This window comes from Anomaloglossus baeobatrachus, chromosome 2 (genome assembly GCF_048569485.1).
Source record: "Anomaloglossus baeobatrachus isolate aAnoBae1 chromosome 2, aAnoBae1.hap1, whole genome shotgun sequence".
In the NCBI taxonomy this organism is placed as follows: Eukaryota; Metazoa; Chordata; class Amphibia; order Anura; family Aromobatidae; genus Anomaloglossus; species Anomaloglossus baeobatrachus.
In genome coordinates this window covers 148,428,799-148,443,750 of record NC_134354.1, presented here as the reverse complement: position 1 = coordinate 148,443,750, position 14,952 = coordinate 148,428,799, and the positions used below count along the sequence as shown (strand labels likewise).

General features: G+C 51.4%; 1 protein-coding gene across 2 annotated transcripts in view; it reads right to left on the bottom strand.

Moving 5' to 3' along the window:
* The window catches only part of MAP3K15 (mitogen-activated protein kinase kinase kinase 15), a 272,744-nt gene that overhangs the window by 72,860 nt on the left and 184,932 nt on the right, over positions 1 to 14,952 (bottom strand). For both annotated transcript variants that reach the window (XM_075335432.1, XM_075335433.1), the window contains exon 12: positions 4,149 to 4,198. In XM_075335432.1, coding sequence (XP_075191547.1) covers positions 4,149 to 4,198 — 50 coding nt within the window. The remainder of the gene's footprint in view (positions 1 to 4,148; positions 4,199 to 14,952) is intronic.

Sequence of the window (14,952 nt, the reverse complement as noted above, 5' to 3'; positions counted from 1 at the left end):
GCGGGGCTCTGGGCAGGGACTGCACACTGCTTCCCCTCCTGCGGCTGATGACAAGGAAGGGGCAGCTCCGCATGGCGAGGGGCTCGGACTGAGCGGCCGTGCCCACCCTGACAGACACCCAGGAGTCTGTGACTGGCAGAGTGGAGACAGAGCCAGCATGGACCAAGTGGAAATCCTGCGGACCTTCATTCAGAAAGTGCAGGCGATGAACAGCAAGGACCAGAACGGGGAGGACAACTTCGCCTGCGACTTCATGAGATTAAGAAGGCTATCCACAAAATACAGGACAGAGAAGATTTACCCTACAATCACTGGAGAAAAAGAAGAAAATGTAAAAAAGAACAGATATAAAGATATTCTGCCATTTGACCACAGTAGAGTTAAAATTGCACTGAAAATTCCACCTCATGAATCTGACTACATCAATGCAAACTTTATCAAGGGAGTCCATGGCCCTAAAGCATATATAGCAACACAGGGGCCATTAGCTAACACTGTAACTAGGAGAGCAGGGAGCCAGCGCTCAGTGTGCGCTGCTCCCTGCTCTCTGCACATGTAGCTACGTGCGGTGGTAACCAAGGTAAATATCGGGTTGGCTACCCGATATTTACCTTAGTTACCAAGCGCAGCATCTTCCACGCGGCGCTGGGGGCTGGTCACTGGTTGCTGGTGAGCTCACCAGCAACTTGTGTAGCGACGCTCCAGCGATCCCTGCCAGGTCAGGTTGCTGGTGGGATCGCTGGAGCGTCGCAGTGTGACATCTCACCAGCAACCTCCTAGCAACTTACCAGCGATCCCTATCGTTGTTGGGATCGCTGGTAAGTTGCTTAGTGTGACTGGACCTTTACTAACAGATTACCTCTTAAGGGAATCTGTCACCAGTTTTATTCCACCTAATCTGAAGCAGCATAATGTAGAAACAGAGACCTTGATTCAAGTGATCTATCACTTAGTGGGCTAGAGGACTAGCAAATCTGCTGTTATTGTAGTCTTATATATTAAACTCTGCATAACCCTGTCCTTGATTGGCAGCTTTCTGCCTGTGCACAGTGTATGCACTGTGTATGCACACAAAAAGCTGTCAATCAGTTATAGAGAGCACAGCATTAGAGAACTGGTAGATCAGCAGCAGTGATTTTATAAAAAAAACAGCAAGCATCTCAGTGAGTCATCCATTACTAGAATCAGGGTGTCTGCCCCTACATCATATAGCTTTAGATGGTGTAACAAAAGCATGGTGCAGATTCCCTTCCATAGGGTATGCTCACACGGTCATAATGCAGTATTCAAACAGGAGAGGAGAAGGGGTTAACGCAGCGCATCAGCCAAATGAAGATATAGAGTTGTTGATAAATTAATATTTTTTTTTAGGTTTTGTTGATATTCTGATCCTGAGCAAGAGGTTTCTACATCGAAACGCGTAGACCTATGCAATAAACAAGAAAAAAAAAGCGCTTCTGTTTCTAGTTTTATCACGGTCATAATACAGAGGAGTGCAATATGAGAATATCTTGTATTGTAGTCAAACCAATGGCAATCAATGATGCAGGTCAGGTCTGCAAGAGGTCTCACATCAGTATGAAAAAATGAGTACACAAGTTATTTATTTTGTAACAGCTATGGATCAAAAAACAGAAGGCTCATATGTACCCGACTGTCAGAGGAGAGCTGAGAATGTACAACATTTAGCTTGCTATGGCTAGAGCTAATGCTAGAGCAATTAGTACGAGTGTTAGTAAGAGTACGAGTATTTTTACGGCACTATTCTGAATAAGGCTATTTTATGAGTAAAAGTTATTCCCATATTCTTACATGGGTAAAATACCAACCTTGCAATTTACATATTAAAAAGTAATGCTTAAGCCTGCTTTACACGTTGCAATTTCGCATACGATTTCGTATGCGATTTGCAACGCCCCATCGTATGTGTGGCACGTTCAATTTGTTGAACGTGCCGCACATACGAGTAACCCCCCCGTCACACGTACTTACCCGTCCATACGACCTCGGTGTGGGCGGCGAACGTCCACTTCCTGGAGTGGGAGGGACGTTCGGCGTCACATCGACGTCACGCGGCAGCCGGCCAATAGAAGCGGAGGGGCGGAGCTGAGCGGGACGTAAATATCTCGCCCACCTCCTTCCTTCCGCATTGTGGGCCGGGAGCCGCAGGACGCAGGTAAGATCTGTTCATCGTTCCCGGGGTGTCACACACTGCGATGTACGCTACCCCGGGTACGATGAACAATCTGACGTGCAATTCTAGAGACAGGTACGATGTGTATGCGATGAACGTTTTAACGTTTAATCGCAATCGCACGTAGCTGTCACACACTGCAATGTAACCTACAATGCCGGATGTGCGTCACTTACGACGTGACCCCGCCGACACATTGTAAGATACATTGCAGCGTGTAAAGCGGGCTTTAGTGTTCAGGATTATGGCTCATTGTTAAGATCAACAGCCACCAATGAAATCTAGCTGCGGTGGCCAAACATGTGCAGGGCTTACAAGCACTTTGTAATATAGCTTGTAAACGCTGCTATAAAGCTACACGGGCTGTCAGTTTCCGATCGGACAAGCTTCAGTGCCACTGTGTCCCTTTGTTCCTGCTATACATGAGACTTTGCCTCTGCAACACATGAGAATGTACAGTTTGGGCAACAATGCCACTATCTAGAACTGTCAAGCAGGATTACACCGCCACCCAGCAAACAGGAAGTCGGGAGGCTTGGGACTGGTGTGCTCCAGCAAAACATCTTGAGATAACCTCTTAGGCTGGGGCCACACGGGGATTACTGCGATCCCCTCACATGACACTCGGCTCACGCTGACAGTACAGCAGAGCGTCATGTGACTGTCCCTGCGACTGAGGTTCGACTGTGCGAATGGACCCCAGCTGCGGGGGGAGGGCCGGTACTGAGGAGGGGACGAAGGGATTTATCTCCCTCTCTCCTCCGTAGCCGGCTATTGCCATTCTCGCACTGCACTCACGGAACACCAGTGTACCGCGAGTGCAATGTGATTTTTCTCTCGCCCCATAGACTTGAATGGGTGCAAGAGAGAGAGAGTCTCGCATTACAGTTGCAGCATGCTGTGATTGTTTTCTCGATGCGATTAGAGCTGAGAAAATAATTGCTCATGTGCGCTGACACAAAGGCTAATATTGGTCCGAGTGGAATGCGATTTTTTTAATCGCACTCTACTCGCACCGATTTTCAAGGCGTGTGGCTTAGGCCATACGGATACACCCAGGGCACTGCCACATTGTACATAAAGTATATATAGTAGAGAAACTACCATATGGCTGTGGTTACTGCTGTGTATCTATAGCCATCATTATGTAGACAACCACCCTACTGAAGCATCAGGAAAAAGATAATACTAAAGGTCTATTCACATTTCAGTCTTCCGTTACGTTCACAGTATATGTTTGGAAAACTCCCTCAGTGTACACTCGATGTACCCATAAGCCATGTACCAAGTATACGCAATCTACATACGCAATCTACAATCTACATATCTGTTTTCACTATATAGCAAGGTGTATTCTGCTGCTTTTTCCTATACCGAGAAACACAGTAAAATAGCACATATATTACACAATACATTAGCAGTCAATGGCCAACATATGCCACTGTATGACTTTATAGTGGCATATGCGGAGGGCTTCTGTTGGCGTTATACATATCCTGACCAGCATGAATGCTGATAGTATGTGCATGATATTCCATTTTACTTTACTGAGCCTCATCATTCAGTGTAAGGCACTACTGAAACCATTGATTCCTGCTGGTCAGATGCGGACTTCGAGTTGTGCTGATTCAGGCTGCTTTTTGTGAGATGTCCCCAAGAAGCCATGGTCTGCTATAGCTCTATATTATATACATACAGAACCGAGCGCTTCTACAGCAACACAAATAAATCAGTGAAGAGATATAATTTGTGATTATGTGGAAAAGTAAATGTGTAAGTGCAGATGCATTTTGTCGCTCATAAACCTGTCTTTTCAGGGACTCTTTCAGGAATTGGAATTAAGCTCCCATTGTTTGCAGACCTTCCTGTCATTGTTTGTTGGCGGCGCAGAAGCACGAAGATGACGTCTGATACATATACAGCACATACAGATTGTTTACATCATATCTCTCACCTTATGCCTCTGATAGAAGACGCAGTGAAGTTCCATTCATGAATTCCCTTCTGAAATAATGATAAAATAAATGGTAAGAATAAAAGTTAACATTAAAAATATCTTAGCAAGAGCTATAAATCCTTAGCCAGCCAAAATCATCCTCCTAGTTATGGTTTATGTAAACTAGTGGTTGACTCTTTTCATGACTTTACTGCCTTTCCCATATAGGACATAAGAATGATCAGGACCTTATCATTAACAGTGAATGTTTTGTGATGGTGACAGCATCAATGACATTGCAAATACAAAGAGCCCCACATAGGTCCTCCTGATAGGTAGAATCATAGTAGACATGTAGGCTGTCTTAAATCATTTTTAAAATGATAGATGTTATCTTAAAGGGTTGCTTGGGCACCTAAAATGTATTTTAGAAATATGTATCCTTATATACTAACCACTTTTTTATTATCTTTATTTATAAAATACCCTACACCTCTCACTCTCAAGACAATCCCTAAATCTGTTTTTTGTTTTTTTTACTGCACCTCCTGTGACTTTTTCTTTGAGAGTCTTAAGGTACCGTCACACATAATGAGATCGCTAGCGAGATCGCAGCTGAGTCACCATTTCCGTGACGCAGTAGCGATCCCGTTAGCGATCTTGTTATGTGTGACACCTACCAGCGATCAGGCCCCTGCTGTGAGATCTCTAGTCGTTGCAGAATGGTCCAGGCCATTTTCTTCAAAGGCAATGTCCTGCTGGGCAGGACACATCGCTGTGTTTGACACTGTGTGACAGGGTCACAGTGACTGCTGAGATCGTTATACAGGTCGCTACTGCAACCTGTATTGTTCCTGCATCGTTGGTAAGATCTGACTGTGTGTAATCTCACCTGTGACTTCCCAGCGACTTACCTGCGATCCCTATCAGGTCGTATCGTTTTCGGGATCGCTGGTAAGTCGTTGTGTGTGACTGGGCCTTTAATGTGACGTCACAGGAGACTGGGGCTGCACTCACTCTCCGCAGCTTCTATCACCCCTCCTGAAAGAGGACATCACCAGGGTACAGCGCTGTAGTTACTACAATTTCTTGCATCGTTGCCCCCCTGAATACGTCCTGGATTCATGGCGATAGACGCTGTGGGAGAGGCGAGTGCAGCACTGGTACTCAGCTTCTAACTAAAATAAAATGTAATAGAGGGTTAGAAGCAGTGAGTGGCACCAGAACCACCCCACAGTTTCTAGCATCACCCTCAAATGAATGATTACCAGGGGGCGGTAATAGGAACAGTGAGTAAAACCAGTGCTGCCCCCTAGTGAAGATTAATTTGAGAGGGGTGCTGGAAGTTATTGGGTACACTCACTGCTTCTATCTCCACCCCTGTTTAAAGTTTCTTTTAGTTAGAAGCTACTGCGGCAGAGATAGAAGCAGAGTGCTGGCACTGCACTCACCTCGCTCAAAGCGCCTATCAACAGGATCCAGGATGTCTTCAGATGGCGGCAATGCAAGAAGCTAGTAAGTAACTGTAGCATCGTCCCCTGGTGACGTCCTCTTCCAGGAGGGGCGATAGATGCTGAGGGGAGTAAATGCAGCCCCAACCTCCTGTGATATCATGATTGAGACTCTTCTCAAATTAAATGTCACAGGAAGTACAGTAAATAAAAACACATATAAGTATTAGATTGATAGGTGTAGATAAGTGTAGAGTAAGTTATAATAAAGCAAATTACAAAAGTCGTTAGCGTGTAAGATAGATATTTAGAAAATACATTTTAATTGCTGGACCACCCCTTTAAATTATTAAAATGGTTTTAAGTTTTAGTCTCCAATCTTCTTGTCTTCATTTCTTTGATCATTTTTAGATACTTAGTTTGCAACCTTAACCAAGTGTTTCATCTATTTGTATTGTGGGAGTGTCCCTCCCAGTAATATAGGCTGGATGTGAACGGTGTGTGTGTATCCATAGTATTACAGTACAGTATTCATTAGCTCATATAGCAACACATTTTCTATCGGCATTAATTTCCTCTTCATGTGCTTTTCTATAACCGTTTTTTCCACCCTGCCTGAGACTGTAGATGTTTTTCGGGTCCGTGTCCCGTTTTTGTGTCCGTTTTTATGGTCCGTGTGGCATCTGTGTGAATTGCGTATGCTAGCCGTGTTTGTGTGTAGAACGTCCGTGTGTGCGTGTGGAATGAACGTGTATGTGTACATGGAATGTCCATGTGCAATGTCCGTGTGTGTGATGCACAATGTCGTTTATAAATGTCGGCTGACAGCCGACAGAGTTGCGCGATGAGAATGAACTCGGGTGAACTTCACCCAACTTCATCCTCATACCGCGGCTCTGTCTGTGTCGAGTACTGATTAGCGGTCACCTGTGAAGGATTCAACGGTGACCGCTAATCCCCACGAGTGACTGAAGTTTCCCCCTCTCTCATACTCACCGATCCCCGATCACCGGCGCGGCGCTGCACGGCATTCACACTGCTGCGGGGGCTTTTACTATTTTGAAAAAGCCGGTCGCTCATTAAACAATCTCGTATTCCCTGCTTTCCCCGCCCACCGGTGCCTATGATTGGTTGCAGTGAGACACGCCCCCACGCTGAGTGACAGGTGTCTCACTGCACCCAATCACAGCAGCCGGTGGGCGTGTCTATACTGTGCAGTAAAATAAATAAATAATTAAAACAAAAACGGCGTGCGGTCCCCCCAATTTTAATGCCAGCCAAATAAAGCCATACGGCTGAAGGCTGGTGTGAGGCAAATCCCGGGATATGAAGATGAATTATGACTCCAGTCATAATCCCTCATCACTCCCTGGCAGTGCCCCCCTCCCTTCTTGTTCTCAGTGTTCCACTTACACCTCCATGGCCATGTCCTGTGATATGGAGATGAGGTGGTGTGGGAACAATGGACACAGGATGACTCCCTGCCGTCACCCTGTAGTAGGAGCTGCTATCTAATTAGCAAGGCTATGGAAATAGCCAGACAGAACGACTCCAGTAAAAAATGGTTCATATCTCGCAAGCCATATTTCCGATAAATATGGCAACCATAAAAATGGTGTCTCCGCATGCAGACGATGCCGGCACACCCTTTTTATGGGAGCAGGACATCGGGAAATGCCCCAGGCGTGATATCAGCCAATGGGGAACTGGCAGACAGGTCATGAGTCCCCTCGTTCTGTAGCTAAATTCATAACTGTCACAATGAGAGCATTGGCGTCCGCCTACGACGCTCCCAGGCAAAGTTATGGCCCATATTCCATGTTGGGATATTGTCCATAACTCAAGCCAGGGGTGGAGCAGTGCTCCCTGTGAGGTCACGAAGGTAGGAGGGGACCTGGATCTGCCCAGGTTGATAACCCTACTTCGGCCATTTTCCAGTGTTCTTTCCGCTGGGGGCACGTGTAGGAAACATCTGTGGGAAGGATCCTAGAAACCTGGCCTACAGCGCCCCCCTGTGGCCAGACGCAACAAGGTAACTGCTGGAACTGTGTATGCCTGTTTGTAACCCATGCTTTGATTGTAACTGTACTCTGACATATGTATATTCTGTAGATTCCCTATTGTATATATTGTAGTTTCTAGTGTGCTTTAGGCTGATTAAATTATATAATTAATCTTGGGCTGTTCTGTTATCTCGATCTTGAATCCCACGTCTGTGTGTTCGGCTAATAGTTACCGTAAATCGGTTGGTGGCAGCGAATTGTGCCAAGGATTATTGTGGGGAGGCCAGTGAGATTCGGGGAGATTTTATATATTCCGCCCGCGGAGGTCGGGGGAATATATACCTTACTCTCACCGGGGACCCTTCAATAATCGGCATAAGTAGTATAGCGGCCTCCTTGCTTATGGTCGGGCAATTCCATAATTGGCCTGACTATAAGAGGGGCGCTAGAGAGCGCGTCACGTGCTCTGTCTGTCGGTCGGGAGGTATAAAGGAGGGGTGACCCCCACTTGTTACCCCCCGATTGTGACGTACTGGTAGCCAGCGCGGGGGATTTCTGAGTGACCCCCCCCGGTGGTTTGTGACATATTGGTGGCATAGCGGTGGGATCGAGATAATAGTGTGTGTGAGTGTGAGACCCATACTCCCAGACACTAAAGACTGCCTGCAGCAGCTGTGGCTGCTGGGGTCTTCAGACTAGCTCAACACTAGAGTGTCAGAGTGCAGATACTGTAAGGTGTGTGGAGGCATCAGGTGTCAGTTCTGTGTCAGTGACCAAAAGTCTGCAAGAATGGCTGATGGCACCAGGAGCAGAGCTATGCAACTGGCCAATGCTAAAGCAGGAGCCGAAGAGAGGGAGGACGGTGCTGTGGACAGCAATGAGGAGGTTGCCCACGAGTCCTCCAGGAGCTCGACGCCAGAAAACCGTTCTGCCGAGGACATTGCGCAACCTGGCACTGCTGGACAAGATGAGGAGCAGCTCACCCAAGGGTCCTCAACGAGCCAGATGCCAGCCCTCCGCTCTGCAAGGGACAGTGAATCACCAGGCTCCGCAGCGGGCCGCAGATCACCACGTGCCATTCCACCGAGCCTGGGAGGCTCGGATAGCCTTCTTCAAATGGCTATGGCCCTTCTCCAGGCTGGAGACCAGAAGGGCTACAAGGAACTCCTGGCAGAGCGCAGGGCAGAGCGGCAGGCAGCGCGTGACGCTGAGGCTGCGGAGCGGCACGCAGAGCGTGAGGCTGCGGAGCGAGAGCGGCAGGCAGCGCGTGAAGAGCGAGAGCGACAGGCAGACCGTGACTACCAGCTGCAGCTAGCTCAGCTCCGGCCCTCATCAGCCACATGTGACCTTCGAGACACCAAACTTCCAAAGGTCCGTGTTGAGGACTTCCCAGTGCTGGAGAAGGATGGAGACTTGGACTCTTTCTTGACTGCTTTTGAACGGACTTGCTTGCAGCACCATCTGGACAAGGACCAGTGGGCCAAATACCTGACCCCCCGTTTAAGGGGTAAGGCCCTGGATATCCTTGGTGACTTGCCTGCTGAGGCAGATCAGGGCTACGACACCATCAAGCGGGCCCTGATCCAACAGTACAACCTCACTCCAGAGTCCTACCGCAAGAAGTTCCGGAGCCTACAGAAGGGACCAAAGGACTCCTGGGCTGACCACCGGCGGGCACTTGCCCGAGCTGCCGACCACTGGACCCAAGGCCTGCAGCTTTCCACCGGACCGGAGATCCTGGACTTGTTCATCACGGAGCAACTCTTGTGGAACTGCCCTGAGGATCTCCGCCAGTTCATCCGAGACCAGAAGCCAAAGGGGTCCACGGCTACAGCTGCCCTTGCCGATGACTACACCAACAACCGGGCCCCTGAGGCCAGGAGAGCGGCCACCAGCAGCACCTGGAGAGGGGGTAAGATGAATTCTGCGACTGCCCCACCTGCCCCTAGACTGCAGGGGGTGTCCCCCTCAACTCCCCTCTCCAGGCCCGTGGCAGAGCCAAGACGGTGCCACCAGTGCAACCTACCTGGACACTTCAAGGCCATGTGCCCTCAGCGTCCCAAGGCCCCGGCTCCGTCCCCGTCCCAAGGGCCGCCCAAGGTGTATTGTGTGGGTGGGGGTGGTGGTAGGTCCCTGGACAGCTTCCAACCTGTCACCGTCGGCCGGTCTGTGACCATAGGACTGCGAGACAGCGCCTCGGAGGTGACTCTGGTGCGGCCTGAGATGGTGTCCCCCCAAGACTTGATCCCTGGAAAAACCCTCGCTGTCTCCGGGATTGGAGGCATTGACCCGGCGCTGCCTGTTGCTGACATTTATGTGGACTGGGGCGCAGGGCGAGGGGTGAGGGAGGTGGGGGTAACTGATCGGATCCCTGCAAACGTGCTACTTGGGACAGATTTGGGGCAGATAACCTCCCAGTTCGGGCCCCAACCAAGGGCTGAACCTTCAGCCAGTACTGACATGACTCCTGACAATGTTAATGTGTTATCTATGAATGATGTAAGGGAGGAGGGAGTGAACTCTGATATTTCTGCTTGCACAGACACCATAGACACACACTCAGCTGCAGCTGTGACAGGGGAGGGGGTCAGAGAAAGGTGTGACAATGCCTCTACAAGTAACCAGCCTGTGAGCTGGGATCTGTTGCCCGCTGCAGGGATAAGCAGAGAGCAGGGTGCTGCAGGGGGAGGACCAGTGTGTGGGGTGGGGGCTACCACAGCAAATGTGGGGTCCCCAGAGATTTCACAGCGGGGTTCTGTTGCTGCAGGAGGGGAACAGGCAGGTGAGATTGGGGCCGGTCCAGGAGCGGAAGTGCTCCCAGGTAAGATCTCGGTGCATGGTTCCCCCACAACCGGGGTGTCAGGAAGCCAGGTAGGTCTGCCTGAACCGGCGACTTGGTCAGGAACGGAGGAGGAGCAGGCACGACCCACGGTCGCAGCGGCTGTGGCCGCTGTCACCCGCAGTGGGAGTGCTGGAAGCCAAGGGGCCTCCCGGAGGTCCGATAGCTCTTCCCCTTCTGACCAAGTGGCAGCCGAGTCAGGTGGAGGCCAGGACACAGGTCCCGGGGTACTGACTGAAGATGTGACAGTCTCGTCGATTCTGGCCACATCTAGTCAGGGGTTTCAGGCAGCGTTAGAAGCTGACGACAGCCTGAAAGCTCTTAAGGAGCAGGCGGCACAGCCTCCCTCGGACTCGGACCCGGAGCGAGTGGTCTGGGACCAAGGACGGCTGTACCGGGCCACGGTCCAGCAGGGTTCACCGGAGGCGTGGCCCAGGGACCGACAGTTGGTGGTACCCTATCCGTTCCGGACGGAGTTGTTGCGGATCGCACATGAGATTCCGATGGCCAGACACCTAGGGATCGCTAAGACCAAGGCCAGGTTAAACCAGCATTTCTACTGGCCAAAAATGGGGGCCGATGTGGCTGCCTACTGCCGTTCGTGTGAAACCTGTCAGAGAGTGGGGAAGGCGGGGCCACACCCCAAAGCCCCACTAGTATCTCTGCCAATCATCGATGAGCCTTTCAGGAGGGTGGCTGTGGATCTGGTCGGCCCGCTGGCCATCCCCAGCAGCTCCGGGAAACGCTTCATACTGACGGTAGTGGACTATGCCACCCGGTACCCAGAACTAGTGGCCTTGTCGTCCATTCGGGCTGACAAGGTGGCCACCGCATTGCTGGAGATTTTCTCCCGAGTGGGTTTTCCCCAGGAAATGCTCACTGACCGGGGGACCCAATTCATGTCCCAGCTGATGGAGGCCCTCTGTAAGCAAGTCCAGGTGCGACATCTGGTGGCCAGCCCGTACCATCCACAGACTAATGGCCTGTGCGAGCGGTTCAATGGCACCTTAAAGCAGATGCTTAAGATGTTGGTCGACTCCCATGGGCGTGACTGGGAGCGGTATCTCCCACACCTGTTATTTGCTTACCGGGAGGTTCCACAGGCCTCAACAGGATTCTCACCGTTTGAGCTCCTGTACGGGCGACGTGTGCGGGGCCCCCTGGCTCTGGTGAAAGAGGCTTGGGAAGGGGATTTGGCCACCCCTGGAGTGTCGGTTATCGAGTATGTCATGCGCTTCCGGGACAAAATGCAGGCCTTGACGCAACTGGTACACGACAATATGGCTCAAGCCCAGGCCGATCAGAAGCGTTGGTACGACCAGAACGCTTGTGAGAGGACCTACCAAGTGGGTCAAAAGGTGTGGGTACTGGTCCCCGTACCACAGGACAAGCTTCAGGCAGCCTGGGAGGGCCCATACCTCGTGTACCAGCAGCTCAACCCTGTGACGTACCTGGTCACCCTGGACCCTGCCCGTGGAAGGCGGAAGCCCTTCCATGTGAACATGATGAAGGCACATCATGAGCGGGAGGCATGTGCGCTCCCCGTGTGCAACCTGCCCGAGGAGGGAGAAGCGGAAACCCTCTTGGATATGCTAGCCCAGGTTAGGGCAGGCGGATCCATTGAGGATGTGGAGGTTGGCCACCAGCTCTTGGAGGACCAACGGTCCCAGCTGTGGGCCACCCTACACCCCTTCCGGGGGTTGTTTACCAACCAGCCCGGAAGGACTGACTTGGCTGTCCATCACGTGGACACTGGGGATCATCCCCCGATCCGGCGTTCAGCATATCGGGTCTCCCTGGAGGTGCAGCAACACATGCGCCAGGAGATTGACGAGATGCTGAAGCTGGGGGTGATCCAGGCATCCAACAGCGCTTGGGCCTCGCCTGTAGTCCTCGTCCCTAAGAAGGACCGAACCACTCGGTTCTGCGTGGACTACAGGGGGCTCAATGCTGTCACGGTCGCCGATGCGTACCCAATGCCACGCATCGATGACCTGCTCGATCAGTTGGCCGGGGCTCAGTACCTGACCATCATGGATCTGAGCCGGGGATATTGGCAGATCCCCCTGACTCGCAAGGCCAGGGAACGCTCTGCCTTTATTACCCCATTTGGACTGTACGAGTCCACGGTGATGCCATTCGGGATGAGGAATGCCCCTGCCACTTTCCAGCGGATGGTCAACACCCTGCTCAAGGGACTTGAAGGGTACGCGGCCGCGTACCTGGATGACATTGCCGTCTTCAGTCCCACCTGGGAAGATCACCTAGAGCATCTAGCACAGGTGCTCAGGCGGGTCCACCGGGCAGGTTTGACCATCAAGCCGGGAAAGTGTCAGCTGGCCATGAGCGAGGTCCAGTACCTCGGTCACCGGGTAGGTGGGAGAACACTGAAGCCCGAGCCTGAGAAAGTGGAGGCCATCGCATCCTGGCCCACCCCCAGGACCAAGAAGCAGGTGATGTCCTTCTTGGGGACCGCTGGGTACTATAGGAGGTTTGTTCCATGCTATAGTAGCCTGGCAAAGCCCTTGACGGACCTCACCAAGAAGAAGCTGCCCTCTGCAGTCGATTGGACAATGGACTGCGAGACAGCCTTCCGGGCCCTAAAGGACGCCCTGTCCAGCCCGCCCGTGCTACAGGCAGCCGACTTCACGCGGCCGTTTGTAGTACAGACCGACGCCAGTGACTTCGGCCTCGGTGCGGTGCTCAGCCAGGTGGACTCTGCGAGCCAAGAGCACCCAGTCTTGTACCTGAGCAGGAAGCTGTTACCAAGGGAAGTTGCCTATTCCACGATGGAGAAGGAGTGCCTGGCCATAGTGTGGGCCCTGCAGCGTCTGCAACCCTATCTATACGGGCGCCACTTCATCGTGGAGACGGACCACAATCCCCTCAGCTGGTTGCACACCGTCTCTGGGACGAATGGGCGATTGTTGCGATGGAGCCTTGCGCTCCAGCAATACAACTTCACCATTCGCCACAAAAGGGGCCGTGACCACGGTAACGCAGACGGGCTGTCCCGACAAGGAGAGGTCGCGGACGGGCGCACGGGGGAACACCGGAGTGTGCTGCCCCCTAGCGCCCTCAAAAGGGGGGAGGTGTGAGGCAAATCCCGGGATATGAAGATGAATTATGACTCCAGTCATAATCCCTCATCACTCCCTGGCCATGCCCCCCTCCCTTCTTGTTCTCAGTGTTCCACTTACACCTCCATGGCCATGTCCTGTGATATGGAGATGAGGTGGTGTGGGAACAATGGACACAGGATGACTCCCTGCCGTCACCCTGTAGTAGGAGCTGCTATCTAATTAGCAAGGCTATGGAAATAGCCAGACAGAACGACTCCAGTAAAAAATGGTTCATATCTCGCAAGCCATATTTCCGATAAATATGGCAACCATAAAAATGGTGTCTCCGCATGCAGACGATGCCGGCACACCCTTTTTATGGGAGCAGGACATCGGGAAATGCCCCAGGCGTGATATCAGCCAATGGGGAACTGGCAGACAGGTCATGAGTCCCCTCGTTCTGTAGCTAAATTCATAACTGTCACAATGAGAGCATTGGCGTCCGCCTACGACGCTCCCAGGCAAAGTTATGGCCCATATTCCATGTTGGGATATTGTCCATAACTCAAGCCAGGGGTGGAGCAGTGCTCCCTGTGAGGTCACGAAGGTAGGAGGGGACCTGGATCTGCCCAGGTTGATAACCCTACTTCGGCCATTTTCCAGTGTTCTTTCCGCTGGGGGCACGTGTAGGAAACATCTGTGGGAAGGATCCTAGAAACCTGGCCTACAGCGCCCCCCTGTGGCCAGACGCAACAAGGTAACTGCTGGAACTGTGTATGCCTGTTTGTAACCCATGCTTTGATTGTAACTGTACTCTGACATATGTATATTCTGTAGATTCCCTATTGTATATATTGTAGTTTCTAGTGTGCTTTAGGCTGATTAAATTATATAATTAATCTTGGGCTGTTCTGTTATCTCGATCTTGAATCCCACGTCTGTGTGTTCGGCTAATAGTTACCGTAAATCGGTTGGTGGCAGCGAATTGTGCCAAGGATTATTGTGGGGAGGCCAGTGAGATTCGGGGAGATTTTATATATTCCGCCCGCGGAGGTCGGGGGAATATATACCTTACTCTCACCGGGGACCCTTCAATAATCGGCATAAGTAGTATAGCGGCCTCCTTGCTTATGGTCGGGCAATTCCATAATTGGCCTGACTATAAGAGGGGCGCTAGAGAGCGCGTCACGTGCTCTGTCTGTCGGTCGGGAGGTATAAAGGAGGGGTGACCCCCACTTGTTACCCCCCGATTGTGACGTACTGGTAGCCAGCGCGGGGGATTTCTGAGTGACCCCCCCCGGTGGTTTGTGACAGCTGGTATTCTCAGGATGGGGAGCTCCACGTTATGGGGAGCTCCCCACCCTAACAATATCAGTCAGCAGCCGCCCAGAATTGCCGCATACATTAGATGCGACAGTTCTGGGACTGTACCCAGCTCTTCCCGATTTGCCCTGGTGCTTTGGCAAA